Raw genomic sequence first — 26877 nt, forward strand, 5'->3', positions numbered from 1 at the left:
GGCAGCATAACATTCTCATAAACAGATTGAATTTAATTCATCAGTGGCAGCTATTAGGAATACAACAAAAGTGTTCTTATGTGTTTTGATCTGTTTCATCATTGACACGGTATCCCTTATTTCATCACCAGTATTGTCCTGCATGCATCACTCCAGTGAAGTGAAACAGTGTGGGAGGTGAGGCAGGCAGGGTGGTCTTTTTGGGACCAAGGAAGCTCACAGGGTCTTTGAAGGCGGGGGAGATTCAGCACAGACTATGTAAGAATGGAAATAGATGGCTTTTAGATGTTGATGCATTTCCAAACCGAGCGTTTCACTTACGGTTTCACTTCCCCCAGCCAAGCAGCCCCTCTGGGTTTGCTGGGCTCTTAGCTGGGATGCAGCTGAGCAGCAGAGTAGGTCTCTCGACTCTCCGCAGGATGGACACGGGCGGGTCACTCACCGAAGTGAATAATAAAGTCAGAAAGCGCCTTCTGCACATGGAAGACCCCGGCATCCCTCCACCGCCTGATGCTTTGCCCTCTCCTCCCACCGGGGCAGCAGCAGCAGCAGCAGGCTGAGGAGAGCCGGGAACCCACCGGAGCTCAATAGCCCACGCCTTATCACCGCAGGAGTCGGAGTTTCCCAGCTCGGGGCTCCCAGGTATCGGGCATCCCTCCCACCGCTCCTCCCGCTGCCGCAGCCCCAATGAGTTTCGGTTTCCATTTCCCCGGCTCGGCGCTGCCGGGGCACTCCCGAGCTGTCGGCGCCGAGGGATGGCGGGGAGGCGGCGGCGGCCGCGGAGTCGGGGGCGCGGACCGGACGGTACGGACCGGCGGCAGCGGCGCGGTGGGGAGGGCGCTGGGAGACCCCCGAGATGGCTCCGTGCGGGTGGAAGCGCTGGAAGTGCCGCAATCTGCTGGGCAGCCCCTCGGGAACGGGGAGTGAGGGGCTTAGAGCTGTCCTAGGGCGCGGGACTGGAAGGAGGGAGAGCGTGCCGGGGAATGGACAGGGGGTTTTCCTCTCTAGTTCCATGTCTGATGTGTGAGAGGGGTGGGCAGCGAGTCTCCAGAGGTGTTAGGTAAATCAGGGCAGGCTTTGCTGATGACCGCCTTTCACTCTTGGACATCCTGGGGCTCAGACACTTGTGCTGGAGCAGTGTTACATGCGAGTAAATCAGTGCCTGGTGCCTCTAGGTCTGGAGAGCAGCATCTGCAGCCCTTCAGCTGTAGACAAGAAGTACTTCGTTCTTGTGAAAAACGCCAGTCACTTGTGTTTAAAATTTTCAAAGTTTAATAGTAATAAAATGGTTATAAAAATAGTAATACAATTAGAGTAATAATAATTTGGACAAATTGAATTAGGACAATATGAGAGAATAGAGAAAGAGTTACAGACGTCCGGGTACCTTTTTCTGGGCAGCACGAGCCCAAAAAAGAACACCTGTTACCAGAGGATTAATCCTTAAAAACAACAGTCTGTTGCATATTCATACACTTCATACATGATGCATAAATCCCATTCAAACACAGGATTCTCTCTGGTCATCGTCAGCTTCTTCCTCTGAATCCTAACAGCGCCTTTGAGGCAGGAAGAACTTCGTTTCTTCTGATAAGAAGGCAATAAATTCTTTTTCTCTGAAAGATTTAGGTCTCCTGTGGCTGCTATTTTGCTGCAAGTCCTTTCTTTAGAAAAAGTATCCTACATAGCATAGTTTCTATTTTAACATTTTTTATAATCTAAAACTGTATTTGACACATTATTTAAGAAAATGAATACAGCGTTACTTTCTAACACAACACATATAATATTCATTTTAATATTTGCGAAAAGCCAATCATAAAATACACATTTTTCAGCCTTCTGCTGTAAAGAAGCAATGAATGAATTTTCTATCATTGCTTCTCCAGCACCTTGTAAAGTGCTTGACTTGAAGGTATCCAGTCCCCAAGGCTGTGACAAGTCTGGGGTGGCCAGGTGCCTCAGGAAGTGCTTTGTCTCCATCAGACAGTCTCCACAGGTGTACAGGAGCAACAGACTGTGCTTCTGCTGATGTTTCACTGGTTGTCTTGGGAGCTGGTGGCACAGCAGCCTAGGAAATAGAGAAAGGTCCTTTGGTGAGGAGTCATCCAGCATGAAACAAGCCAGAGGGTGGGCAGGACACTGAAACCCTAAGGGCCTGAGAAAATAAGACACAAAGGCTTGTCTCACTTCCTCCTGAGAAGCAGAAACTCTTGCTGAAAGCAGTAGCACACTGAGATCTTGGGAAGGGGGCCAAGGTGGTTAAGGTGCCTGCTGCCATGGCATGACTGTCTGTCTGTCTGTCTGTGTGTGTCCTGCAGAGAGCGCACAGTCACAGAGGAACGAGGAGGTGTGCTGCTCAAACTATGATGGAACACATAAACTCATTCTCTCCCCCAGCGGGAAACTTTCTGAACACTGGGCTAAAGATTCAGGAAACTGCCCTGAATCAAGGTAAGAAGCTTTCACAGGGTGGAGGTGTGGATGGGCAGAAAATGCAGCCTGCTTTTCCCCACGGTAATATCCAAGAGTTTGACTTCCTGTTGTAGAGAGAGAACTGGAACACGTACCTTCCTAGTACTATCTCCTTTTTAACCCAGCCAGAAGTGCAGATTTTGAGGATGATACCAAGATCTGAGCTGCTTGGGATGTACATGAGAAAGGTTTCTCTCAAACTTAGTAAGGGTCAGTGGAACATACCAGAGCAATACAGATGCCTTGTGAATCACCCATGGCTTGGCAAAACTGCAGGTGAAAGACACAAGCATATCTGAACCTTACCACATTCTGAAGAAGCTGTCAGGGTAACCACCATCTACAAATGTCCCAGAAGTTTGCTGTGTGATATTTCTTGCCCAGGGCAAGATAACAGAATCAGGCTGAGCATGGTTCTTTTCCAGCTTCTTGTGGAGCAAACCACAGTGAAGTCAGGTCAGCATAAGAGAAGGGTCAATCAGCTTACAGGTGACCTGTATTTTTTTTCCACATATTTCCTGCTAGGGCTTGGTGAGCAGACACTCTTTGTCCTTTACTTTGTCTCACAGCACAGCACCTATTTATTTTGATTTTTGTTTCCTTATTTTTGCAGGCTGGTGAAAGAACTGGAAAACCGAATTATTGTTCAAATAGCATGTGGAGACCAGCATGCCATGGCATTATCCAGAGGTAGCCTCTTTCAAGAACACTTTTCCTCCAAACAGGAGTCACACTTGCTCTGAGAAGGCAATGTTTCTGCTACTTGCAGTAGTAGGTGACACCACTGTAGAGTAATGAGCACATGGGGACACAAAGTGCACTGGCTGTCAGTGCTGCTCCTTCCTCCCAGCACCCAAGGACCTGCACCTCTCTCTGTCTGTCTCCAGTCCCTGAGCACTGCCCCTCCACAAAAGTGTGTTGTGGAGAGCAGACGTGGCTGCCCCACTCTGCAGTCACCAGACCTACTTATTCTTAGGTTGCAACACCTTTCTGGTAGGGAGCTTCTAGCAGGTATGACTTTAGGGACCTTTTTTCTTGCTGTGCTGAGTCACATGGCAACATGGGACTGTCCCAAAGAGGTCAGAAGAAAACTAATTTGGGCACACATGATGTTCTTGCCTTGGAGCTAGGTCCCTGAAAACAACACTGAGTGTTGCTCTAACTCCCAAAATGCAAATACTGAAGGGAAGCAGTGAGGCTGAGCTGTTTTCTTTTGTTCTGTGTGTGAAGGGGGTGAGCTCTTCACCTGGGGACAGAACATCCACGGACAGCTTGGAGTGGGGAGCCACACCACGCTTACTCCCAAACCACAGCTGGTGGAAAGACTGAAGGGCATCCCACTTGCTCAAATTGCGGCTGGAGGAGCTCACAGCACATGTGTGTCACTCTCTGGAGCTGTGTTCTCCTGGGGAAAGAACAGTTTTGGACAGCTGGGACTCGGAGACACCAAAGGTAAGGAAGGAGAGCACCAGGAGGGTGTTTTCCTCATCAGTGAGCCCCCCAAATTGTTCCTCACTATTGTCAAGCTCCTGTGAAGCAGTGGTAGGCAGTAAAGTCTTTTGAAGAAAATAACATCTGGAGATGTTCTTTGTTTCCTGACCAGGAAATTCATGCAGGAATGATGTATTTAGTGGTTGTTTTTCTACAGACAACTTGCAATCATTTTGTGTGGGCTAATAGGATAGTGTGGGCTCTTAAAACGTCTGAGGTCTTATACATCTATTTCCACTCCTGTCTCCTCTTCTCCAGGAAGTCTTGCATGAAAGAAATTAATTTTATGTTTTTTAATCCTCTTTAATTCTCTGCAAACACAAAGTGAGAGAAGAATTTAAATCACCTCTTGTCTTCAAACTTAGCATGCTAGAGAAGAGTTGACAGACAGACAGAACATGTAATCTGAATGTGTCCACACCCTTGAGAGTCATACTTTGAAGCCAAGTACCATTTGGCAAGTAGATATGGAAGTACTGCATTTTGTTTCACACCAAAGTAAATGAAAATAAAGTAATATGAAAAACACAGAACGTTATGAGAAAGAATATGTTATACTGGAGGGAAAACGACACAAACCCAAGGTGTAATTACATTAGTTGCTGTAAGAGAGGGCTGAAAAACACTCAGTCCTCCTGTCTTCTAACTTTTCTGTATATGAGACCCTCTGGTACTCCTTGAATTTAGCAGTATTATCTTTTTTCCAGACAGGGACTGCCCAACCTATGTTGGAGCTTTCGAGCACTGGAAGACTGTGTTTATCTCATGTGGGGCAGATCACACTGCAGTTCTCTCCAAGGTGAGTCTGAAATGGAAAATCAGCATCTGAGACCTCACCTTGTGAGAAAAGATACACTGCTAAAAGATGAAGGAAAGAGAAAGCATGGAGAAATTGGGATGGTAATGCCTGCTTCCACCTAAGCCTGAAGGTGATCCCCAAGGGATGTTATCTGAGCTATTGAAAAACTGGTCTTTTCTCATATTCCTGTCACCTGCATCCAACCTTTGGCAGGGATATGGTGAATGGGAATCCTGAGGCAAAGGGGTGCAGTTCAACTCCCAGCACTTTATGATTTTGTTTTTATATTACATTGGGGACTTCAGAAGATGTGAATGACATCTAATTCACTAGGGTTTACTCATACAAGTAAAATTGTTAAGCAAGAGGGAGTTATTCTCAAAAGTTAAATTGATTTTCTCACGAGCTAAATTATTTGGATTTTCCAGTGTGTGATCTGACTTGATGCAAAGTGAACCCTCCTCATGTTTGAATCAGAGATGTTTTGAATTAAGTTCCACATAAGATGTTGTGTTTTGCTAGCCCTCATTCTTGGTTGTGATCATTTGATTGTTGTTAATAATACAGTGATCCTGTTTGTTTCTTCGTTTCAAGGAGGGGCTGGTGTGCACCTTTGGAGCAGGAGGGTGTGGCCAGCTGGGTCACAACTCCACCCAGAATGAACTCCTGCCTCGAGTGGTGGCTGAGCTGTGGGGAGCAAGGGTTTCACACATTGACTGTGGCAGGTGGGATGTGCCAATGACTTGTCTTCTGAGGTCAATGCCTTTGGGGAATCACTGAAGAACAGTAGGGAAGGGGGTCACCAGGATGTTCAAATACCTGTATCACAATAGCTCAGCACTGTCAGGATATCCATCCACTGTTCAAGTATAAGGCACCCTGCTGCCAGAGCCCCAGTGAGAGCAGCACCCTCAGTCCTGGTGAGCAGTGGGAGAGAACTACAAAAGCCACCAGAGAAGCCCTTGGTCTTTTTCTCTTTCAATAAACAATATACTGAGTTTGTACTGGGTTCCAAAGGGCAAAGGATTGTCAAAAGCCTGCATCAGGAGAGTCACTGGATTCCCAACCAGACTGATAAACTGGTTAGTTCTTAATAAGAATTGAAGAGCAGTGATAATTCCCCAGTTTCACTTTGCCCTTCTGGAACTTGGCCAGAAAAAGTCTGCTGACAACTCACCTGGGCTTGGTATCAGGCTCAGCAGCACAGAAACTGCATGTTTGAGAATGGAAGGGCGTGAAGCAAGCCTGGTGTAACTATTTTTGTATGTGAAACTCAGATAAATCACAAACATTAGAGGATAGTATAGGAAATCTGAGTCCATGTGTGTCTTTATTGCTGAATGTTTATGCAATGAAGAGTTGTAACACTGTGGTTAAAGGGACTCTTTATCTGGACTGTCAGGACTTTTGAAGACAAGCTTCAGGTATACATTCTGAGAAATTTATAAATTTATAAATTTTATTCTGCTTTGCCCTGTGGTTTTCACTTACTATGACTTTTTCTTTCCCCTGAACAGACAACACACCCTGGTCTATGTCCATTCCTTGGATAAATTCTATTTCTTTGGCTCTGATGATGAAGGACAACTGGAAGATGAGCGGAAGCCCAAACAGTTGATACCACTTCCCATCGATTCACCAGTGGATACTGGAAAATCCTGCCAGAGTAATGACCACTGCATATGTATACAATCTGTATTTATTTCTTCCATGGAGATGTTTGCTTTCTTGATTTCATGTTTACACTGAAAGGCAAACATTATGTCTCATCCTTGCTTAGCCATCCCAACAAATTCTAACAAGAGTTATTCCATTTGATGCTTGGTTATCATGGGTAATGGCCTCATAGAATCAAACTTTCAACAGATAACTACTATCTGAAGGGTGTTTTTAATTGTTCCACTTTTGTGCACTTAACTCTCTGAAGACAGTGACTGTCCCTTCAAATATTCCTACAACAATCTTTTTGTTCTTTCACAGAAAAGGGTGCGTCAAAAAAGGGGATTAAAATTACTGCAGGAGTATACAGAAGTTTTGCCCGTTGCAAGGAGGGGAACAAGGTATGTGCACATTTGATCATAGCTTCTGATTTTACCACTGTCCACATTACTGATGGAAACATTTGGATTTTCCAACATGCTTGTAGCACTTCAGTTTTATATGTGTCTATTGCTGATTTTTCTGTGCTTTACCTACAGACTAACTTGTATTGCAATTATATATGTTCTGTGGTTAATGCATCTGGATCATGCTGGATGACCATTAATTTGTTCATACTTAGGCTGAAATCTTGTTATGATTGGATTGAAAAAAAAAATCCCATCTGCTACAATTTAAATTTTGTCAATGTTTTCATGTATTTCACACAGAATTTGTATTTGAATGGAATTGCCACTCTGAATGATAAAGAAGTGGATGCATGGATTTCTAATTCTAAATGTAATAGTATAAAAAGGTAAATCAGAAACTTGCTGTTTGGGTTTGTTTGTGGTTTTTACCCTGTTGCATGACTTTCTCTTCTATTATTCTTTGGAGGCTATTGTAGGAACTGTTGTTCAAGAATTTAGCGAAGGCACAGTCTTGTACCTTGGCACAAAGTTCATGAGGAGCTGACAAGTTAAATCAGTGAAAAACCCTGCCTGCAGACCAAGGCCTTATGGCAAAAGCCTAATCTGAGTACCCAAACTGGAATGCTGTGCCAGCATTTAAAAATTAGTGGTCACTTCTTTAATTACCCATTTTCAAAAGCAATATGTACATACCACTGTGGGATGCCTTACACTTACAGTCTTTCACAGGTTTTATGTGGGAGGTTATTTTCTTTGAGAAAGTCTGGCTCCAGCTGCTGGTTTTGAGCATTTTGAAAGCTTGGCTAACTTGGAACTAAATGTTTCCCTAACCATGTTTGCAACAGTTTGGACCATGTGAAAAGTGGTGGCTGAGAGGGTGAAAGAGGGGGTTCTTTCCAGATCTCAGTAGGAGAGGCCTGACAGCAAATTGCTTGATAAAATAGCTGCTCCAATAAGAACAGAACCAGGAATACTGGGAGTTAATAAGTCTGATGTTCATTCAGGTTCTGGGAGCCCAGCTTTTGTGCAGCAGTAAATTGATAGCCTGATGGATTTTCCCTCCACGTGCTATAAAGATCCTGTCCGTGGAGGGGATTCTCCTCCCTCCCATGTTGCAGTGCCTTTTATTTTGCATAACAAACAAAAGCAGCTAATGTTCTTACCTGTGAGGAGAAGAATCTCCATGATAACACTCACCAGAATGGAGCACTGGGGCAGAACCTTGAGCAGGGTTCCCTTACAAGGCCCAGGAGAGCAGAGGTGGCTTGCAAAGATCTCTGACTCCTTGAGTACAACATCTTCTGCAACACTGACAGGGGAGTGGTGCTAAGAAAAGTTTTGTGTGGTCAGGTGCAGACACCATTGTACATGGTTTTTGTTCTTTCAGAGTTAAAAACCTGAAGTTGAAAGGACTAATTTTTTGGTTTTTTTACTATCAGGAATATCAGACTGATCTTTTCATCTGAGGCTTGCATCAATGGAAGCTTCCTGGACAAAAGGTAGCATACACTGACTTAGACATAAAGAATATATTGGCTGCTTGTAAACTGACTAGAAAGTGTCATTTTAGGTCACATATGCAGAAAATATTTGTTTTATCTGAATTTGCAAGAAGCAAGCTTTTCGTTTTCAAAGCTCAAACTAATATTAAGATTTTTATAGCCCTGGTCCTACTGAAATGTGCTAGAGAAACTCACATTTTAGAAGATTATCCTTTAGTGATATTTGGCAGATGATGATAATCCCCCCAGGCAATATTATAGGTCTTGAAGGAGGATCCTTAACAGCTCCTTCTGGCACTGAAGTGGAAGTCATTTTAGGGTGAAATACAGGAATCTACCATTAATAGTTCACAGCCACACAAGACAGAAAGGACAGGATGTTAATCAAGTCACAAAACAGTGGCTTGTGTTGTCTATCTTCTTAGAACACATGAAATTATACCCACAGGAACTGGGGCTGAACTTTCCAAGTATTTTCTGTTATCACAATGCTTCATTATTCAGTAGAAAAATTAGTGTTCTTTTTTTTATGTTGTGATAGGGACAAACATTTCAAAACTTCCAAAGAAGTCTCAGGCGTAGACATGTCAGAAGTGAAACGTTTTTATGAGAAGATCAGTAAAAACCAAACAGTCTACCAGGAGGTAAGGATTTGATATAAGGATGCTCACTACACAGATACTGAGGAGCTTTGGATTTGTGCATGAAACTTAAGAATTTCATGCCAACCTAATTACTTTGGCAAAACACAATTGCATTTTAACCCTTGTCTCTTTTTAATTTTTTTTCCCCTCTGAAGGTGCAAATGGAGATTAGGAACTTACTGGAATCATTGTCTTCATCTCCCATCTCACCAGAAAATTTCAGAGTATACTTGATCTTGCCTTTCCTTCTGAGGGGGGAGGATGAAGGCTCTGTCCTTTCTCTGATTGTTCTGGCTGAAACCATCATGAAGCTCCAACCAGAGGACCTGCAAACTCTTGGTAGGGTTTTGTAATGGTAGAACTGAATGATTTAAATTCTTGGTCATTTTCTGCTGCAGAACAAGTGTTATTATCACTGATGTAATGTGTTCCAGAGCTTGAAATAATTGCTTTTGATAGACATAGAAACATGGGAACTATGCAGCAAGGCACAAGAATTTTAAAAATTCTGTCTGAAGTTTAATAGTTTTTGTAGTGCAAGCTTAAACATTTTTTTGTTCAATTCATTTGATAAAAAGAGAAAAAGCAGCTTCATCCACAAATTGCAGTGATCTGTATGTTGCCTGTGACCTCACTAGCTGTTTTCTTTACAGAATGCCTATGGTCAAATCTGGAAACGTCCTTTTTCAAGGAGCTGGTCATTCTGTATCAGAGGGCTTCCCAGGAAATTCTGTTGTCATTTGCCACAGGGCTAAGCCGCCTCTACAACGTTGAAACTGGGCCTCTGCAAATACTACAGATGCTTTACCAGGTGAGAAGGTGCTTGGATCCCAATTAGACAGGGTGTCTCAATGTAGTCTAGAGTATTTTAGTACCTCTCACTTGTTGAATTCTGTGCGTTTCACACTGCTTCAGGAATCTCTTTGGCTCTACACCAGCACAGTTCTGAAGAAGTCCTGCTGGAGCTGTGCCAAACTGGACCTCTGTAGAAATGAAGAGCTAAAGCATGTTATAGCCCTGGCAGGGGGAAGAATGTTCTCAGTGGTGTCAGGAGTGCATCCATTGATGCCTACACAGTTATGGAAATGGTGTCCTTTATGTAACATGCCTATTCCCCTTTCTGCTGGTGAGATCCCTCATCCCAATAATTCCTCAGAGCATGTTAAAGACAACCTATCTGCTTGGCACATTGTAGCTGCCACAGAAATGCTCTGTGATGCTTTATGTGATGCTTTAAGATCCTGTTAAGCTGACAAATTCTCTGGGACAACAGCATTAGAACACCTTTAGCTGTACATGAACAAGGGAAACAAAGGAAGCAATAACTGTGTTCTTCTGGAAACCATACTTTCTCTCCACATTCCTGTGGAGATGTTCAAAGTTTATGAAAGTTAAGAGAGATTTGTTAAATTTTTTTCAGACTTGAATATCCTTTTGGCTGAGAATGCAGAATTGGGCCTCAAAGTTTAGACTCTCAAATTTGTATTTATGCAGATAAATAAACTAAAAAATGCAGCAGGTCCACTCCTCTGTAAGTGATTACATGATTTGGAGCTTTAAATGTTCACTGTTCCCCTGCAAGCATCTTTTCCTGGCAACAAGCAGGAACATGAGTAGGGAACTGCAGAAATATGAAAGACACTCCAAGGGAAATACACTTTTTCTGATGGAGTCCTGCTAACAGATCTTAATAGTAGATGAAAATTGCTTTCCTGCTAGTTTATACATGGCTTTCTAAGGCTTCTCACTGTGGAGCACTGTGCTGCTTGAGCACTTTTATCCTGTAACTACTGTGCAAGGTCTCAGAACCCTTTCTGAAGAAAGCCTTGGCAGTCCTGTCTTGCCAGACAGACACAGCTCACTAGTTCTGCTGCTGATAAATTGCGTGTTTCAATGCAGGTGAACTCCAGAACTGGTTTTGGAGTGCATGAAAGCATCTTCCACATACATGAAGTGAGAGAGATTATCAACATATGTTCATTCTTCAATATATTAGTAAGTATAAATCTCACCAGCAGTGCAAAACATATATATATATATATGGAAGTCAGCTCTAGAGACTAACCCAGCACATCTCAAAGGCATTTCATTTTCCCTAGTCCTCCAAAGCTCTAAATTATGCAAGCCCTTTACCATCCCAGTATTCCAGCAACTATAATGGAGCTTTTCCTGAGATGATCCCTGGTTCTGAGAGTTGGAGCTGCCCTCCAGCATCTTAAGCAGCTTTGTTTGCTTTGAACAAGTAATGACTGTGAAATAGAAGCATGAGGGATGGTTGCTATACTTTGTGTTACTCTGGATTTTATTAAGATAAATATTTTGAGGTATCTTTAAACTTTTATTTAGAAATCTTATTGAGCATTTCAATGTACTGACACCTTAAAATGAAGCCGTGATAATAAAAAATAATCTGTGGCATTTCTTGACACAGAGTGAAAATTAGCTACCAAATGCAGTCAGTGTCAGAGGAAGCAGTATGAAATGGAAATGTGCATAGTAGGGGTTTCCTTTGCCAAAAAAAGGTAAACTTTCATGCAGCTTGTCTGGAATTTGTAGGGCAACTGCCTAATTCCTGCATAAGCTTGGGTTGCTAATGTACCAATTTTGTACCAATTAACCAGAGCGGAGGAGGAGGAGGTTTGAGCAACAGCATAGAATCAAAAGCCAATTAGGACGTTACCTGAAGTTGGTGCCTTATCATACTGGAGGTGTAACACTTTAAATTAGATTATCTTTAGACCAGTATCTATTTTTGGTATTACATATAATAAACTCAGTTTTTAGAAACAATATACCATAACCTGAGTATCCAGGACATTTTGGTTTAGCAGAATTATGGAAGATGCTGTTAAAATCACTCTCTCTGTTTTATTCTTGAGGCACTATTATAGACAAGTGTCTGTCTGCACAGAGAGGTTAGATACCTCTCTCTGCTTCTCACTCACAGGAGTGTGTAGGAGCTGTTTCTAGGATGTGAACCTCTATTAGTGCAGTGCTCATGCACACAAGAGCTCATTCCAGAGATGCAGAAGTTTGCCAGGGTACAGACTGGCAGTTCAGCCTGCAGACATGTCCCTAAACTCTGGTTTCACAAGGGAAAATCAGCATGTCTTTTCCTTTCTTCCTTGTCCTTTCAGATTGTCCCACAGACGCTGACCAACTACCCATGCATCTTTAACAAGGAAAACAAGATATGTCTTCATATTACAGAATGCATGGCTCTGGCCGGATTCTCTATTGTAAGAGCAAGCAATTTTGTTACCTATCATAAGAGATAAACACACTGCTAACAGACTATTATTTCAATCCTTGGATGCCCCTTTTCCAGATATCTGTTTTAAGGATCCCTGAGCAATGGAATTTCTGCGTCAGAAGACAATGCCTTCTCCAAGACATATGGGAAAATTTAAAGTCCGCCTCAAACCAAGATTTCAGGAAGATGTTAAAGGTAAGATAGTAAATTGTATTACTTGCTAGCTCTTAAGTATCCTGCTGCAGTGTTCCTTGATTTTCAGTGTTACTGTATATTGGTACAAGAGTTTCAGTATCTTCTGAGCATAGCGCCAAAGAACTGCTCCTCAAATTATTATAAAACACGTTCCATGGATGGTGTAGAGTAAATCTGGAGGCAGTATTTTACATCCTTATTCCAGGCAGCTTTGTTGGCATAAGTTAAATGCAAGTGGCAGTGCTATTTACTGTGAGGTTGCACTGGGGTAATGGAATAGAATGGCTCAGTTGTCAAAGTCCAGTACTGCTGCTGCTGGACTGACTTTTGAGACTTTCCATCAGTACATTAAAACCCCAGGGTCTGGGGAACCAGCCTGAGGGGTCAGCAAGCAACACAGCCACACGATTGCACTTCTCTCCTGGAGATGCTGTCTGAAGGGAAAGGAAGGATAGTGCTGGCCAGAGAGATGGGCATGATTACAGTGCTGCTGTCTCCATGTGCCTTTAGCGTGTGGCTCCCACACAGACCCGAAGGCTGTGGCAGCTGCGTTTCCTGCAGGAATGGCGGTGCTGGCCCTGCCCTGCAGAAGCCATTGGCTGGGACAGGGACACCTGACTGGGACAGGACACTGCCCAGAGCAGAGCTCAGCTCAGGGACCCCGTGCCCCGCCTGCCACTAACACAGACTGGCACCACGCCTGTGCCACAGGAACCACGGGCCTTGGTGCCCTGGTGCTTTCCAAGTGAGCTCTCTTGCCACCCAGAGCTGTCAAAGCTTTTCTTTCCCGTTTACTTAGGAGAAATTCACAATGGCTCCCAGAGCTACCTTTCCTTCCTGGTTCCTCACTACACCAGCTGAGAGAGGTACATTTATTTACAGAGGCAGGCAGGCTGTGCTCTGAACTGTCCTCTAGACTTCAAGTCTCCACCTATTGTACAAGCTCTGACAAACAGCTGCCCTTAGCTCAAGTCAGCCTTTGGGCACACCTCGTGAGCACTGCCTTTCACACTGTGCATCACAATATTATTTACCCAGCAGCAGCCTGAAAAATACAACTGCACTGTTAGTATCCCACAACACTTACAGCCTGGTGCAGCATTTACAACTTGGTGCTTCATTTCTGCATTTTTCAGCAGGTAAAGGACATGAATGTGTTTTGTGTTGCGAATACAAACCACCGAAATGCAAAACATAAAAAAGAAACCTTTACTGTAGCACTGACCTGCCCCCTTCATAGCTGTGTCCTGCTAGAAAGTTTTTGAGACAATATTGAGAACTTGGTAAGTGGCATTCTCATAGTGGCCCTAGAAAGAAAAGATCTGCAGGTACTGCACATACAGACATGGGTATCATTCAAGAAAGAAATGTCTTCATTTGATTCATCTCAAGTTTTGTTATTAAACGCCAGCCTGATTTATTTTAATTTTTGCTCTTCTGACAGTGAGACAAACATATTTCAGCACACACATCTGGTTAAAAACCCCCAAAGCTCTCAAAGAGAGATTCGTATCTTTGCATGTTTTAATTTTAATTTAGTTTATTCAGTCAGGGTACTTCCTCATGAAAACTAAGGTTCTAATTAGTGCCACTACAAATGCACAGCACTCTTGAAAGGATAAAACAGAGGGAATTAGTGCTTCTTTTTACTCCTACTCTTTATCTGCATTAACAGTAGTTAACAATGGGCTGCTGCTTCATACATTTCCAGATCCTACCAGGAAAATGATGCCAGTCACTAGTACCAGAAGGAAACTCTCTCAAATGAACTGCAATACTAGATGAGATTAAACAAAATTATGTTGATTTAGAGAAGCCCAGGGGTTAGCAAAGGCACCGCACTAGTTGTGCCTAAAAAGCTTAATCCCCATCCAGGTCCACAGGTGAAAGAACACATAAACCGGTACTGTAACGGGAAGGAGGAGGCTGTAGAAACACAGGCTGGCTGTGCTGGTGCAGCCCTGGGGGAAGTTTTCGTCCACGCTAGCCGAGTAGAACAGGCCTGCCAGGGACAGCAGGGGAACGAGCACAGTCAGCGTGGGCAGCGAGGGCAGCAGCCCAGCCCCGGCCATCAGGCCCCGGTACGGCCGGGCCCGGCGGCTCCTCACGGCTGCTCCGAGCCCTCGGCCGGCGCCTTGGTGTGCGTCCTCCTGGCAGCCTCCGGAACCATGTTCGGGATGCCGTCGATGATGGGGTACGCGATGCCCAGCTCCTCGTTAATGAGCTCGTTCGTAGATTCTTCGTACCTGCTCAGCCAAGCCGGGGAGGGGGGAGAAACATCCAAGCGAAAACGTGAGGAGCAGGGACTAACCTGGCTTTGCCCGGGGCTCGGGCGCAGCTCCCCCGGCCCATGCTCACCTCAGCGGCCGCTTGGAGAGCGGGCACACCAGGAAGCGCAGCAATGATGGCTCCAGAGGCTGCGGCCGCGCTGAGCCGGAGCCCGAGTCTGGGCCGGAGCCCGAGTCTGAACCAGAGCCCGAGCCCGAGCTTCGTTGGTGCTCCTGCTGACGGTGGCAGTGCCGGCGGTGCCCGGGGCCGGCCGGGGCTGCCCCTCGCAGCCGCAGCGACAGCAGCAGGGCCGGGCCGCGCAGCATGGCCGCCGCTTCCGCCGCACGGCCCGCCCCGAGCGGCACCGCCCCGCCGCCCGCCCCCTCAGCCGGGCTCCCGGCGTGTTTCCCAACGTAGAATCGTTCCAGGTCAAGTCGGGATAGTTTGCGGTGTAAGATCTTTGTACACTTTCAAGCTTAATCAGGAAGGAAGGAGAACTAGTCAGTGGAACAGGCAGCAGGCAGCATTCCCTAGCCAAGGACATCCGGGAATGAAAAGCCTTAAGGCTGCAGTAAATCAAGATGTTGATGTATGTCTGTATATACATTGCTAACTTGGTAAAATAATGTGAAAAACGGCAATCACTTGTTTTGAAAATTTTCGAAGTTTAATAGTGATAAAATGATTATAACAATAGTAATACAGTTAGAGTAATAATAATTTGGACAAATTGAATTAGGACAATATGAGAGAATAGAGACAAAGAGTTACGGATGTCCGGGTACCTTTTTCTGGGCAGCACGAGCCCGAAAAAGGACACCCGTTACCAGAGGATTAACCCTTAAAAGCAATAGCCTGTTGCATATTCATACATCTCATACATGATGCATAAATCTCATTCAAACGCAGGATTCTCTCTGGTCATCGTCAACTTCTTCCTCTTAATCCTAACAGCGCCTTCGAGGCGGGAAGAACTTCGTTTCTTCTGATAAGAAGGCAATAAATTCTTTTTCTCTGAAAGATTTAGGTCTCCCGTGGCTGCTATTTCGCTGCAAGTCCTTTCTTAAAAAAAAGTATCCTGCATAGCATAGTTTCTATTTTAACATTTTTGTAACCTAAAACTATATTTAACACAGTACTGAAGAGAATTAATATAGCATTACTTTTTAAGACAACACATATAATATTCATTTTAATATTTGCGAAAAGCCAATAATAAAACACATGCATTTTTCACACTCAAGGTCCATGTAGCCTGTAGCCGAACTGTGTTCATTATAATAGTCAAAATCACACCCACAGGGCAAAGAGACCCCTGCACAGGTGAAGACCCTTCCCCTGCGGGTGTGTGGAAGTCAGCTGGGGTTATGTAACTTGTTTGGAAATTACTAACCAAGCATAACAGACTTGGACAGTTACAAACTCCGAATTTCTGTCTACAAATAATGGCTCAAAAAGTCTGGTGGGGGTTGCTTGATTTGTGGATTACCACTGAGTACCCAGGTTGGCACAACCGTGAGATAAAAAATCAGTGTCTCTCTCTTGGGTGTGTAATTATTGGCTTGTTGCACACAATTATTGGCTTGTTACACAGGTAAGGAATCTGATTTTGTGAGCAATATGAGTGTCTCTATTTATGGCTGTCTCTGCCCTTGCAGGTGTCCTTTGTGGGTGAGGAGGGGATGGACGGAGGTGCAGTGTCCCAGGAGCTGTTCAGCGTTGCAGCCAGGACCCTCTGCCAGCCCAGCACCGTCACGTTTTGCCGCTTCACCTCTGGCCTCGTGTGGTTCCCCAGACAGGCAAGGCAGCCCTGCGGGGATGGGTGGGGGCCCCAGCCATGGGAAAAGGCAGTCATGGCTCGTTCGTCATGGCTCGTTCCTAACCAGGTGGGCTCGTTCCTAACCAGGTGTGCTTGTTCCTAACCAGGCCCCGAGCTGTGAGGATGAGGACATCTTCCTCTTGATTGGGACACTGTGTGGAATGGCCCTGTTTAACCAGCGCACGATGCCCTTGCCCTTCCCCAGGGCTCTCTACAAAAAGCTACTGGGCCTGGCCCCCACCCTAGAGGACCTTGAGGAACTGCTGCCAACTCTGGGCCGGTATGTGCCAGGCACAGCCCAAGCTTTGTCTGGGTCCCTTGCCTTGATCGTGCACTGGGAGATCCCAGAGCCTGAATTTGGGGTACCCATGGCATCTACATTTGCCTTTGTGAAGCTGCTAGAAGCCACAGATTTCCAAGAGGTCCTTGTCCAGGGCATGGATGTTGCTCTCAGAGGCTGGCATTGCCAAAACAAAATGCCAAGCCTCATGACTTAGAAGGTGTCAGATCTCTGCCCCACCAGAGCTTAAGTCCACACTGTGAATATATAAGTGTTCAAAACACTTTGGGCTGTAGTTTGGACTTGAAAGAACTAATGACTCAATTATTAATGTTGGGGCTTTTTTTCTGATTTACTAATTATCAATTTCCACAATATTGCCTTGCACAAGTACAGTATTACAAAATGCTGCAAATTCTGAGAACCCTTGTGCAGAGTTTCCATTCACTGGGAGAGGAGATATCAGGCAGACATAAGAGGGAAAGGTGCTGCTGCCACCAGCATAATGCTTCTAGGCCCCTGAAGCCCAATCTTCCAGGCAAGTGATACAAACAACCAAGAAGATGAAATCCCATCCCAGTGACTGTGTTGAGGTGCTAACTTCCTAAGGTACTAAATTCACTGAGGTTCCTCAGTGAATTGGAACACAAGGTGGCCTGCAATACTTGGAAAGGTGCTGCACCCCAAAACAATTCTCCCAGATCATCCCTCGGTTCCACACTTAATTCCTCACTAGATAATGTCTAGAGAGGCAGCAAGACTGTGGTCCCAAACCCAGTTGTCACTGAACTTGGTGTAAAGTTGTCCATACAGGGCATGGGAATGCTTTTTTTACTGGAAGCATTTGTGCTCAGCTTATGTCAGCAGCATAATGAAATTCCAGTGCCACATATCATGTTTCTGTGTGAGTGTAGGTGTTTTGTACATGTATGCATTTAAATACTGCTTGTCAAAGGATGTTTTTTAGCAGAATTTGCAAGTGCACTGAAAGGTCACATTTCTTCTCTCTTTAATCCCTTTTGTGTTTGGACAGGAATCTTCGGAGAACTTTGAATGGAGAAAGTGATGACTCTGACTTGAACTTCACGGTAAGACATCCCACTAAGGTACTGTCTTGGTTTGGAAAGACAGGTGCCTGCTAAGGAAGGCAGGAACTTCCCCTGAAATGGAGAATGTAAACTCTCCCCACCCCTCTGAATTGCTATAAATTTTAAATTAAGGGGCTCTCAGGCAAAAAATATGGGAGCAGGAAATAACAGTTCTTTAATAGGGAAGAAAATAAAAGGATAAAATAAACAATGCAGTACACTAAAACAACACTGACAGAGTCAGAACTCAACCTGACACCCAACAGGTCAGGGTGCTGGTAGCAGTCCAACTGGAATTGTGGCTGCAGTCCTCCTGGAGTGTCAGGTGTGGTTCTGCTGGAGCAGGGATCCTGTAGAAAAAGCGTGTAGTCTTCCTCTGAAGATCCAGTGGAAGAAGAGGCAGCTGCTGTTCCTCTGGGAAATCCAGTGGAGAAGCTGTGTTGGTATTCCAGAATCTCCAGATTATATCCGGGTAGGAATGCTTGGCTCCTCCCTCTGGGCGGAGCATCTCACAATGGGATGCTACAGTTCTTATCAGTCATGCAGTGACATTCAATAGCCTGTTATCAGCAGATGTCCCCTCCCAAGGGAGGAGTGATTGTGGAAGAGATAAAGAAAACTGCCCATTTGACAAAAGACAACTGGCATACAGATGGTAATAGAACACATCTTGCTTTGCAATCTGGAACAGGTACTTGGGCAAGACACTGTCCCAGTGCAAGTGACACAACTTGTCTGTAAACTCAAACTAGTGAGAGTGCCCTGTCAAGCCCTTCAGGAATGAGAGATGTAGCACTTATATATCTGTCACATATAGATACAGCAGCCAATGTTTGAATTTATTTGCATAGATAATGGAAGAAGATTCCACGGACATTTTTGAACTTAAAGAAAATGGTGCCAACATTCCTGTCACTGAGGATAACAGGTCAGTTTTATTTTATATTTCTTAATCCTGGTGTATTGTTACAAATGTATGAAGTAACATGTCTGTATCCATCCTCATATACTTTTAGAAAATATTGACTTCTGTATTGTGCCATTGGTCTTGGTCCCATAGGTGGTACACTTTCTGTTCCTGCTGTGCTTGCTGCACATGTGCTAAACACTAGCAGATTGTGCAAGCAGTGGATAACATGGGGATCTTTGGATATTCTGGTATCTGCATATACAGATACCTGGCAAATGTAAAAAAATAACCTGGAACAGTATTTTCAGGCAAAACCAGATGGTCTTTCTGCAAAATCCAGATATAGGTACACCTCTTTAGGAGTTTTTTAAGAGCAAAATGTTTCCTGCTTAGTTACCTATATGGAATGTATCTTGTACATAAAGGAGAAGGAGCAATCTACCAATAAGGCTTTGTGTCAATATTAATCTCTGCACAGAGGACAGAGAGAAATTCTGTGTCCTGAATTATACAGATGACCTGAGGACCCATAGGGATCCATGAAAGGGCTGTTTAAGAAGCTTGAAGTAGAGCATTTACATTGAATTGATTGTACAGTACAATGTCACTACATAAATTCCCATCTGAAGTAGAGAGAAGAGTGAAACTATTGATTAACAGCTGTGCAAATATTTATTTCGATTTCAGGGAAATTCTTGGGCATTCAATGGGAGTTAAGTCTGCTAGGTTCTATCTTTTAAAATAATCAGGTTTCTGGGAGGATTTCATTGGAGCATTCACATGAAGTACAAAGAGTGTTACCAAATGAATCCATTCTGGCCAGCATTCTCTTTTATTTGTGAAGATGCTCCCAGCTTATTCAGTGAATAACTAATTGCCAGTGACAACTGGTCTCAGTGAAGACTGACTGTACACCACAGCAGGTCATATGGAATAAAGGAAGAAAGTTCTCTATAATTCTTCTTTTCGAAAAGCACCACCAATGCTCATTTGGTATCTGTTGCAGGAAAGAGTATGTTGATTTGTATGTGAATTATAAGTTCAATAAATCAGTACAGAAGCCATTTGAGGACTTTATGCAAGGGTTCTTAAGAGGCTGCCCAGCTAGAAATTGGAAGATATTTTTCCCTGAAGAGCTGCAGGTTCTTCTCCAGGGACAGCCAACGTTTGACTGGCATCTGCTGGAAAAGGTATTGTATGCAAGCACAGTGTTCTTCTGCTCTGTCTGCTAAGCATAAACTACTTCTGACCTGTTCTTTCACTGAGTGCATAACAGATGGACAGAAGCTCCCAGAAGTTTCTCTTTTTTGATTTGTGTTGATGTTCTGTCTCTCATCTACGTCAGCCACAAGAATAAAGGGGAATAGGTATCAAGCCATAACTCAGGGATCGTCATTTGAATCTCTGAAAAACAAATGAACAAGCAGATTCCAGAGGTTAAGGGGATTTGAGTATCTATGAACAGGATTATAAAATTTATCAGATAGAATGTTGCTTTAAATATAAATGGAAATATTGAGGATTAACTGGCCTGTTTTATTTTTGTCTCTTTGACAGAATGTGAGATACACACAGTATACAGAGTCAGACCAAACCATCAGGAATTTTTGGACTGTGTTTCATGAGCTACCAGAAGAAAAAAAGAAAATGTTTCTTGGTAATATATCAGGCATTTAAAACTTTGCATAGCCCTTTTCTTTCCCTCACAGCATACATACTAAATACTACACTATACTATACTATAGTTCCAATTGTAGCTTTTCAATGTATTCACCCCTGCTGCTGCCACATTTTCTAGTGAAAACCACAAAAAAATAACACAAGGAGCACACTGGGTTGATGTAAGCAGTATACCTTTTTCAAAGGGTTGCAGAAGCTGTGTCATCCTTTTTAAAGGTAGAAGGTCAGACCTAGCCTGGCCTTTCTCATCCACACAGTCTATAACAGAAAGTAGAAGAGGGCTTGTAACTACTGTGAATCAGTAAGAGACTTTAATCTGTATTCAGGTGCAAATTCTACAAAGCATAATACTTAGCTTAGGAAAATATCTGTATGTTTACACTAATTTCCCTTCATGATTTTCATTAACATTAATTATTTTAATGACTTTCAGCTTTCTTTTTTTTTTTTTAATTTGCTAACTTTTTCTTGTTTTTCTTATTTTCATTCCTTCAGTTTTTTTGTCAGGATCTGATCGAATCTCTGGCTATGGACTGGAACCTTTCAGATTTTGCATTGCAGATGCTCAAAAAGAAAATCCAGACGAGAGCTCTCCCTCTGTCATTACTTGCAACCTGACTTTGTTACTCCCCAGATACAGCAGAAAAAAAATACTCAAAAAGAAGTTGCTTTATGCCATAGAGCATAATGAAGGTTTTGGCTGTGAGTAACTCTGGGATAGAAGACTTAAAAGCAAAAATAGGAATATGAGTCTTTGTTCACTTGCCATTTTTTCTCTTAATAACTCAAATTTCCTGGTTTCTAGCCTGTCTTATTTTTACTGCACTTTATAAACACCTGAGTGTGTGTATTTGCTAAGATTTTACATTGCTTGTAAAATTGAGCTTCGACCAGACATTTCATAGTTAGATTGTAAATTTAGGAAAGAAGAATCCTGTTTGGCACACTTCAGAGAAGCAAGCTGATAACCAATCATATTTACATATATGTGCAGGCAAGGGTCTGCACTGTTCTGGTTGTGTTAGGACAGTGAGCTCCCAGCAGCAGCAGGGATGCTGTGATTTGCACATTTATGCATTAGCAAGCACACAACCAGCATGTGCTAAGCAGTCACCCTTGCAAGCAAAGCAGGGGTAAGGTTTTCATCTGTGTTACTTAAGGGTTCTCATGGGAGCAACTAATATATTTAATGAGATTGTGAATTGAAGGAGCAGTCTGTGCTCACCTGGATATGGTCTGTGATTTATCTAAGAGAAATTTGTAGGAGGATTTGATCATTCCTAGACTTTTTCAAAAGCTGTATTAATGAATTATAATAATACAATTTTTTGTTATTTAGTGTGATAATTGTGATATTTGTCATGTTTCATTATAACTTCTAAGGAGATGTTTCACAATTAAATCATAAAATCTTAGGCTTGCAGAACAGCACTGCCTACAGAGCCCTGTGGACATGAGGCTGGCAGGGCTTCAGGAATCTCATTGTCAAAACAGTGCAGAGCACTGGCAGGATATTAACCATGTCAGGCAGGATGTGTGTTTACTGTTTATTTTGCTATGTGGAGAGAGGGAGAGAAACAACAGCCATTATTTTTCAGCAGTCTTCTCTTTGGTGCATTAAATGTGTCAGGGGACATCCATATGTAAAGAAGACTTTTCCTGTCTTAAATTAAAAGATGAAGGATTAAATTTTACCCCTGTAGCTGTGTTCTTCCTTCCTTGTGCATCTGCATACATGGATAAGCATAGCAGGCAGTGTGTCTGTGTTGTCTGTCCTCCTTGGAATAGGGGGGCCCTTCATAAGTGGAGTCAAAGGCTGATGTAAGCTTGTTTCAAAGAGATGCATTGCACATGCTGAACAAGTCAGTCTTTCCTGTGTGATGCAGAATGACACTGTTACCTACTTAAAAAAAAAAAAAGGCAAGTTTCCTTTTAAGTTACAGTATAGTAATCAGTAAAAAAAAAAAAAAAATTCAAGCCCTCACCACAAGCACCAGGGCAGTACAGGAAAGCAGATGGCATGGGAGTGTTGTTGGGAAGAGGGGAAATAGGACTTCAGAGGATGGCAGCTCCCAGCAGAGGGGAGCGAGGGGTCATGGCCTGCTCAGACCTAACCCCTGTCCCCCTCAGCCCCTGGAACAAACAGGACATCACAGGGATGCTTACATCATCTGAGGAAGGCAGCACTCTGGTGTATTTTTGTTGAAAGAGGGAACTGGCAGAAACCCAAGGTGTTGCCCACATCTCACATCCAGCTGATGCTGCCACACCACCACAGATTTCTGTTTTGGCAGCTTAGCCTGCTGTTCTTCATCAGCCTACTCCTGGCTGTTGTTTCCCTTTTTATGGTTTTCTAAGCTTCAGAGTCATCTTCTGTGCTGTGCAAGTGCACAAAAGATGTATTCTCTTTGGAATTCAAAATAACCCATTAGAGATTAAATGATAATAGGTTTATTTAGAGCCTGGAGGTATTTCCTTCTCATCATGTATGATGCAACATCACATGGGAGATTAAAGCCCAGAGTCACTTTCAAGGCTATTTTTAAGTTGTCCTCAAATAATCTCTGCTTTTATATATATATGTGTGTATATATATACACACATTACATAAAGACTTTCAGAGTAGTGCACTCCTCTCTGATTTTCTGAAATTAATTTGGACACTGGATTGTGTCTACATTTTCTCAAGCAGCGCCTGTTACAAAATACACAGGAGAATATAAGATGAGTGAGCATCACATTCAGCTGTGAGTTCAAAAGGCTTCACACAGGCAGCAAAAGTATATTCGAACCCACAGCAGGATTTTTTTAGGCCCTTCATCTGAGCTGAGCATCACCTGTAGATAAGTGCAAGAACAGCTTTGAAAATTCTCCAGGAAGCTGAAATGTAACCAGTTAAAAACTGGTTTCAACAAGAGACTCCTGGCTCCCTCACACAAATTCTAGGCTTTGCTCCATCATTTTCTTCTTTTATTTTTTTTTTGTTTGCGTCTGTACCTTCCCCTCCTTGACTACGCAATCAGAAACAGAGGAAACTGAGTGTAAAGGGAAATGATCTATTTTGCAAAGGTCTCCAGACGATGAAATAAACAAAACAGAAACAAACACAAACACAGAAAAGTATGTTTTCCTCTATGTATGCTTTCAGTTATTCTAGAAGCTGCTTGTAACGCTGGTTAAGCCAAAGATGTTACATGACAGGTGTAATTTTATATTGGAGTAGCTATTTATTCTAAACACAAGTGATCCGTGCAAATACTGGTGATTTTTCACCTGATCTGTCACACATTTTCTGCTAAATGCACAAACACTGCAAGCTGCCAGAGATGCAGTGTAAGGACCACAAATACTTATGGGCACTGGACATACCCCAGGGACTTCTTCCCCCCATACTGAGCCCTTGCAAACATCTGAGGTTTGCTCCAAACATTGACTGTCATTTTGGTGGTCTGAATGGGATCGAGCTTGTGCATTGCCCTTGTGGAGCCTTTTTTTAATAGATGGCACTAAAACCAGATAATCAGTACTTGGCAGTTACATAATTGCTTGCTCATTGGCCTCTATTTTTTTCTCCTCTCTCTCAACGGAGATTTTGACAACAAACCATTCGAGGTTGAAACTTTCAATAAATTTGAGCTCCTAAACAAATGAGTCTGCCAGGTAACCAGAGGCCACATAAAAGGAAGAAGAAACAGACTAGGGGGAAGAAGCTGACTACTGTTATTAGTAAGTGACATTTCGTGCTTAACGCATTCTCAAACACTGGAAAGCTGCCTTTCCCTTGAGACCTTCATTTAGAACAGCTTAAATTCCGGAATGCGCTTAACTTGGCCCGTCGCTTCTTCTGCGTTTAGAGCGGCGAGCGATCCGCAAGGCTAAAGCCGCGCAGCCCGGCGGGCGGAGCCGCCTGTGCCCAGCGCCCCGCCCGCGCCATTCCAGCACCGCTGGGAAGGCCAGGAGCGCTGAGGCCTCGCCAGGAGCCCGAAGCCGCCGCCAGGAGCGCTGAGCCCCGGACAGGAGCGCGGAGCCCCGGACAGGAGCGCGGAGCCCACACCGTGCCCCGGCCCCGGGGACAGGAGATTCCCGGCCCTCCCCGCGCCAGCCGGGGGCCGGGCCCGCCCTGCGCATTGGCCGCGCCGCGCGTCACTCCCGGCGGCGGCAGTGGGGCCGGGACTTCCTCGTCGCCGCGGCGGCAGCGGCGGGGCTGGCGGCGGTGAGTGCCGGGGAAGGGCAGCTCGGCCCCGCGGGGCCGCTCCCGGTATCGAGCCCGTCCGTGAGGGAGCCGGGGCTCGGGCGTGGCGGAGCCCCCGGCGCAGGACGCGCCATCCCCAGCCCGGGGCGGCCGCGGGGCTGCGGCAGGAGCCGCTCGGCACCGCCGCTGTCTCTGCTGCAGCATCACCTGGATGGTGCGGGCTGGGCTCGGGGCTGCTGCCGCCCCGGGGTCCGTGTGTGCCCGCCGGGAAGCGCCGCTCTGGGCGTGGGAAGCGGCCGCAAGAAGCCCGGGGTGAAGGCAGGGAGCGAGCGGTGTTTGTACTGGGATTGCAAAATGGAGGTGATGGCGGGGGGGTTGTCGTGTTTGGTTTTAGGTGTCTCTTTTTATCTGTTTTCTGTGGGGGCATCTCCATCTGAGGGTATGCGGCTGTGCAGTGGGAATACTCTGCTCCTGCTTTAACTCATCTCCTGGTACACCTTGTATTCTCTTGCTCAGTAACCTGCTTCACATCGGACATTGAGTTGCACTGAAACGGAGGCAAAAAGAAGAAAGTGGGCTTGGAGGCAGAAAGAGGCAGTAATTTCCGTCATTGTTGAGCAATGCTGGTAGCAGAAAGACATTCGTTATCTGAAATCTCACAAACAAGAGGGAAGGAAAAACTTGTTTATTCATGCCCTGCCAGTTGGCAGATCTCTTTGTTTAGAGAGCACCGAGCCTTGAGTGTTGTTTGTTGTAATTCTGATATTTACTTAGGTGACTTCCCCAGAAAGGGCGCAGAGTGGGAATGGCTTTAGAATATGTTTGTGTGATTTTGAGGAGAGACTCTGCATGACATGAGAGCTTTTAAAAAGAGAGAGAAAAAGAAAAAGAAAAAAGACAGAATACATCCTGTCATGATCATACATGCAGCATCATTGTTTTACTAAACCACGGGGGCTGTTTTTTCACCAAAGGATATATACTTAGTATGTCAGCAGAACCTTATTATAGCAGAGGGTGAGTCTTCCACCCACAATAGATTTCCTCAAAATATTCCTCACAGTGTGAGGTTTTCCTAGCTCTAGCTGTGCTATGTACATCCTTCGCTGTTTTGATGAGGAATTATTCCTGGAATGTCAGGGTCCAAGGATGTGGTGTTACATCTTCCCCTCTCCTTTTTATGTGTGGGGAATCTTTGCAAATGCCTGACTTTACTGCATTGCATCTGTTCATATCTCTGAAACATGAATACCAGGCTGGCTGTGTTGGGATTTCTGAAGAGCAGGAATGGGTTATGTGGTTGGGTACTTCAGTTCTTATGCTTTTTGCAATCCAATTTTTAAAAGGAACTCTGAACTTTAATCCCTAAATGATGCATTTAAGAAAAACCCTCTCCCCTAAGGGTTTGCCCCGTGAAGATAAAAATTCAGCTTTTTTAAGGTCTATTGAGCTGGGCACTAGGAATATTAATCACTTATATAAAATTTCAGATAAGTGAATATAAATATATTTAATGTGTACATGTGTATGTGCAGGCACGTGTCTGTTGCTGCTTGCCTACACTAGAAACTTCTTATGTCATTGTTTTAGTATGAGGAAGGTATGTAGTTTGTAGAGGTGGCTTGCAGTGGCACATGCACTTTTACTTCCTCTGCTACTGTCAGAGCAGAGTAACTGCCTTAACTGGATTGGAAACAGAGTGTGAAATTGTTATTTAAAGTCTCCTTGTGTTTCAGGACACAGCTCCTACTGGAACATACAATGTATTAGGACCGCCAGGGTTTTTTTTTTCTTTTAAGGGGAGAAAAAGCCAGTCTTAAAGTCGTGGTTTTAAAAATGTTTTCAGTATAAGTAAATTCATCAGGCCATTTGAAATGTTTAGCTGTGCCTGTGAACTCAAATTGTTAGTGATTGTGGTTTTTGCTTTGCTCTCCACTGGAGAGTGTTGGTCTGTTTCAGTGAAACTGAGCTGCACAGAGATTTATTGGCAAAATGTTGGAAGATGGGGGTGGGTAGAGATGGCACAGTCCATGGAGATGATTTAAAAAAACTGGTGAAAACCACATTTTCTATGTCTGGTATAGGGATAGTTAAATATGAGGGATTTCAGAAAATCTGACCTCTAGCATGAATGGAGGGTTGAACTCTGAAATTTCACCCTAGTGTTCATATGGATTACTGGGAGTTTGAACTCCTCCCGTTTCTTTAACTG

General features: G+C 44.0%; 4 protein-coding genes across 9 annotated transcripts in view; 2 read left to right on the plus strand and 2 right to left on the minus strand.

Annotated features, from left to right (window-relative positions):
• Positions 1-457: 457 nt before the first annotated feature.
• Positions 458-22167, plus strand: LOC102065394 (putative E3 ubiquitin-protein ligase HERC4). Of its 2 annotated transcripts, none has more exons than XM_074540886.1 (23): positions 458-642; positions 2322-2454; positions 3089-3165; positions 3706-3927; positions 4674-4765; positions 5360-5490; positions 6283-6431; positions 6746-6825; positions 7135-7220; positions 8274-8333; positions 8878-8980; positions 9136-9319; positions 9634-9791; positions 10880-10975; positions 12118-12219; positions 12309-12428; positions 16355-16495; positions 16623-16795; positions 17829-17883; positions 18735-18811; positions 19800-19983; positions 20351-20450; positions 20969-22167. In XM_074540886.1, exons 3-23 carry the CDS (start codon positions 3150-3152, stop codon positions 21181-21183), a joined length of 2544 nt encoding a protein of 847 aa, XP_074396987.1. In that variant the 5' UTR covers positions 458-642; positions 2322-2454; positions 3089-3149; the 3' UTR covers positions 21184-22167. The 2 variants fall into 2 exon arrangements, with proteins under 2 accessions (XP_074396987.1, XP_026648184.2); XM_026792383.2 differs by lacking the exon at positions 458-642 and adding an exon at positions 687-804.
• Positions 13615-14500, minus strand: PIGY (phosphatidylinositol glycan anchor biosynthesis class Y). Its single transcript, XM_005485362.4, has one exon. It carries the CDS (start codon positions 14498-14500, stop codon positions 14270-14272), a length of 231 nt encoding a protein of 76 aa, XP_005485419.1. The 3' UTR covers positions 13615-14269.
• PYURF (PIGY upstream open reading frame) lies at positions 14533-15044 on the minus strand. The gene is made up of 2 exons (XM_074540890.1): positions 14787-15044; positions 14533-14674 (listed from the first exon to the last, which is right to left on the minus strand). The coding sequence occupies exons 1-2, from the start codon at positions 15020-15022 to the stop codon at positions 14533-14535; spliced, it is 378 nt and encodes a 125-aa protein (XP_074396991.1). The 5' UTR covers positions 15023-15044.
• A 2199-nt stretch (positions 22168-24366) lies between the features above and the next one.
• The window catches only part of HERC3 (HECT and RLD domain containing E3 ubiquitin protein ligase 3), a 46180-nt gene continuing 43669 nt past the window's right edge, over positions 24367-26877 (plus strand). Inside the window, exon 1 of one of the 5 annotated variants that reach the window (XR_012580375.1) lies at positions 24367-24686. The gene's annotated coding sequence lies outside the window, so the exon portion shown is untranslated. The other 4 variants (XM_074540908.1, XM_074540905.1, XM_074540906.1 and 1 more) reach the window with 4 other exon arrangements.

This window comes from Zonotrichia albicollis, chromosome 5 (genome assembly GCF_047830755.1).
Source record: "Zonotrichia albicollis isolate bZonAlb1 chromosome 5, bZonAlb1.hap1, whole genome shotgun sequence".
Classification (NCBI taxonomy): domain Eukaryota; kingdom Metazoa; phylum Chordata; class Aves; order Passeriformes; family Passerellidae; genus Zonotrichia; species Zonotrichia albicollis.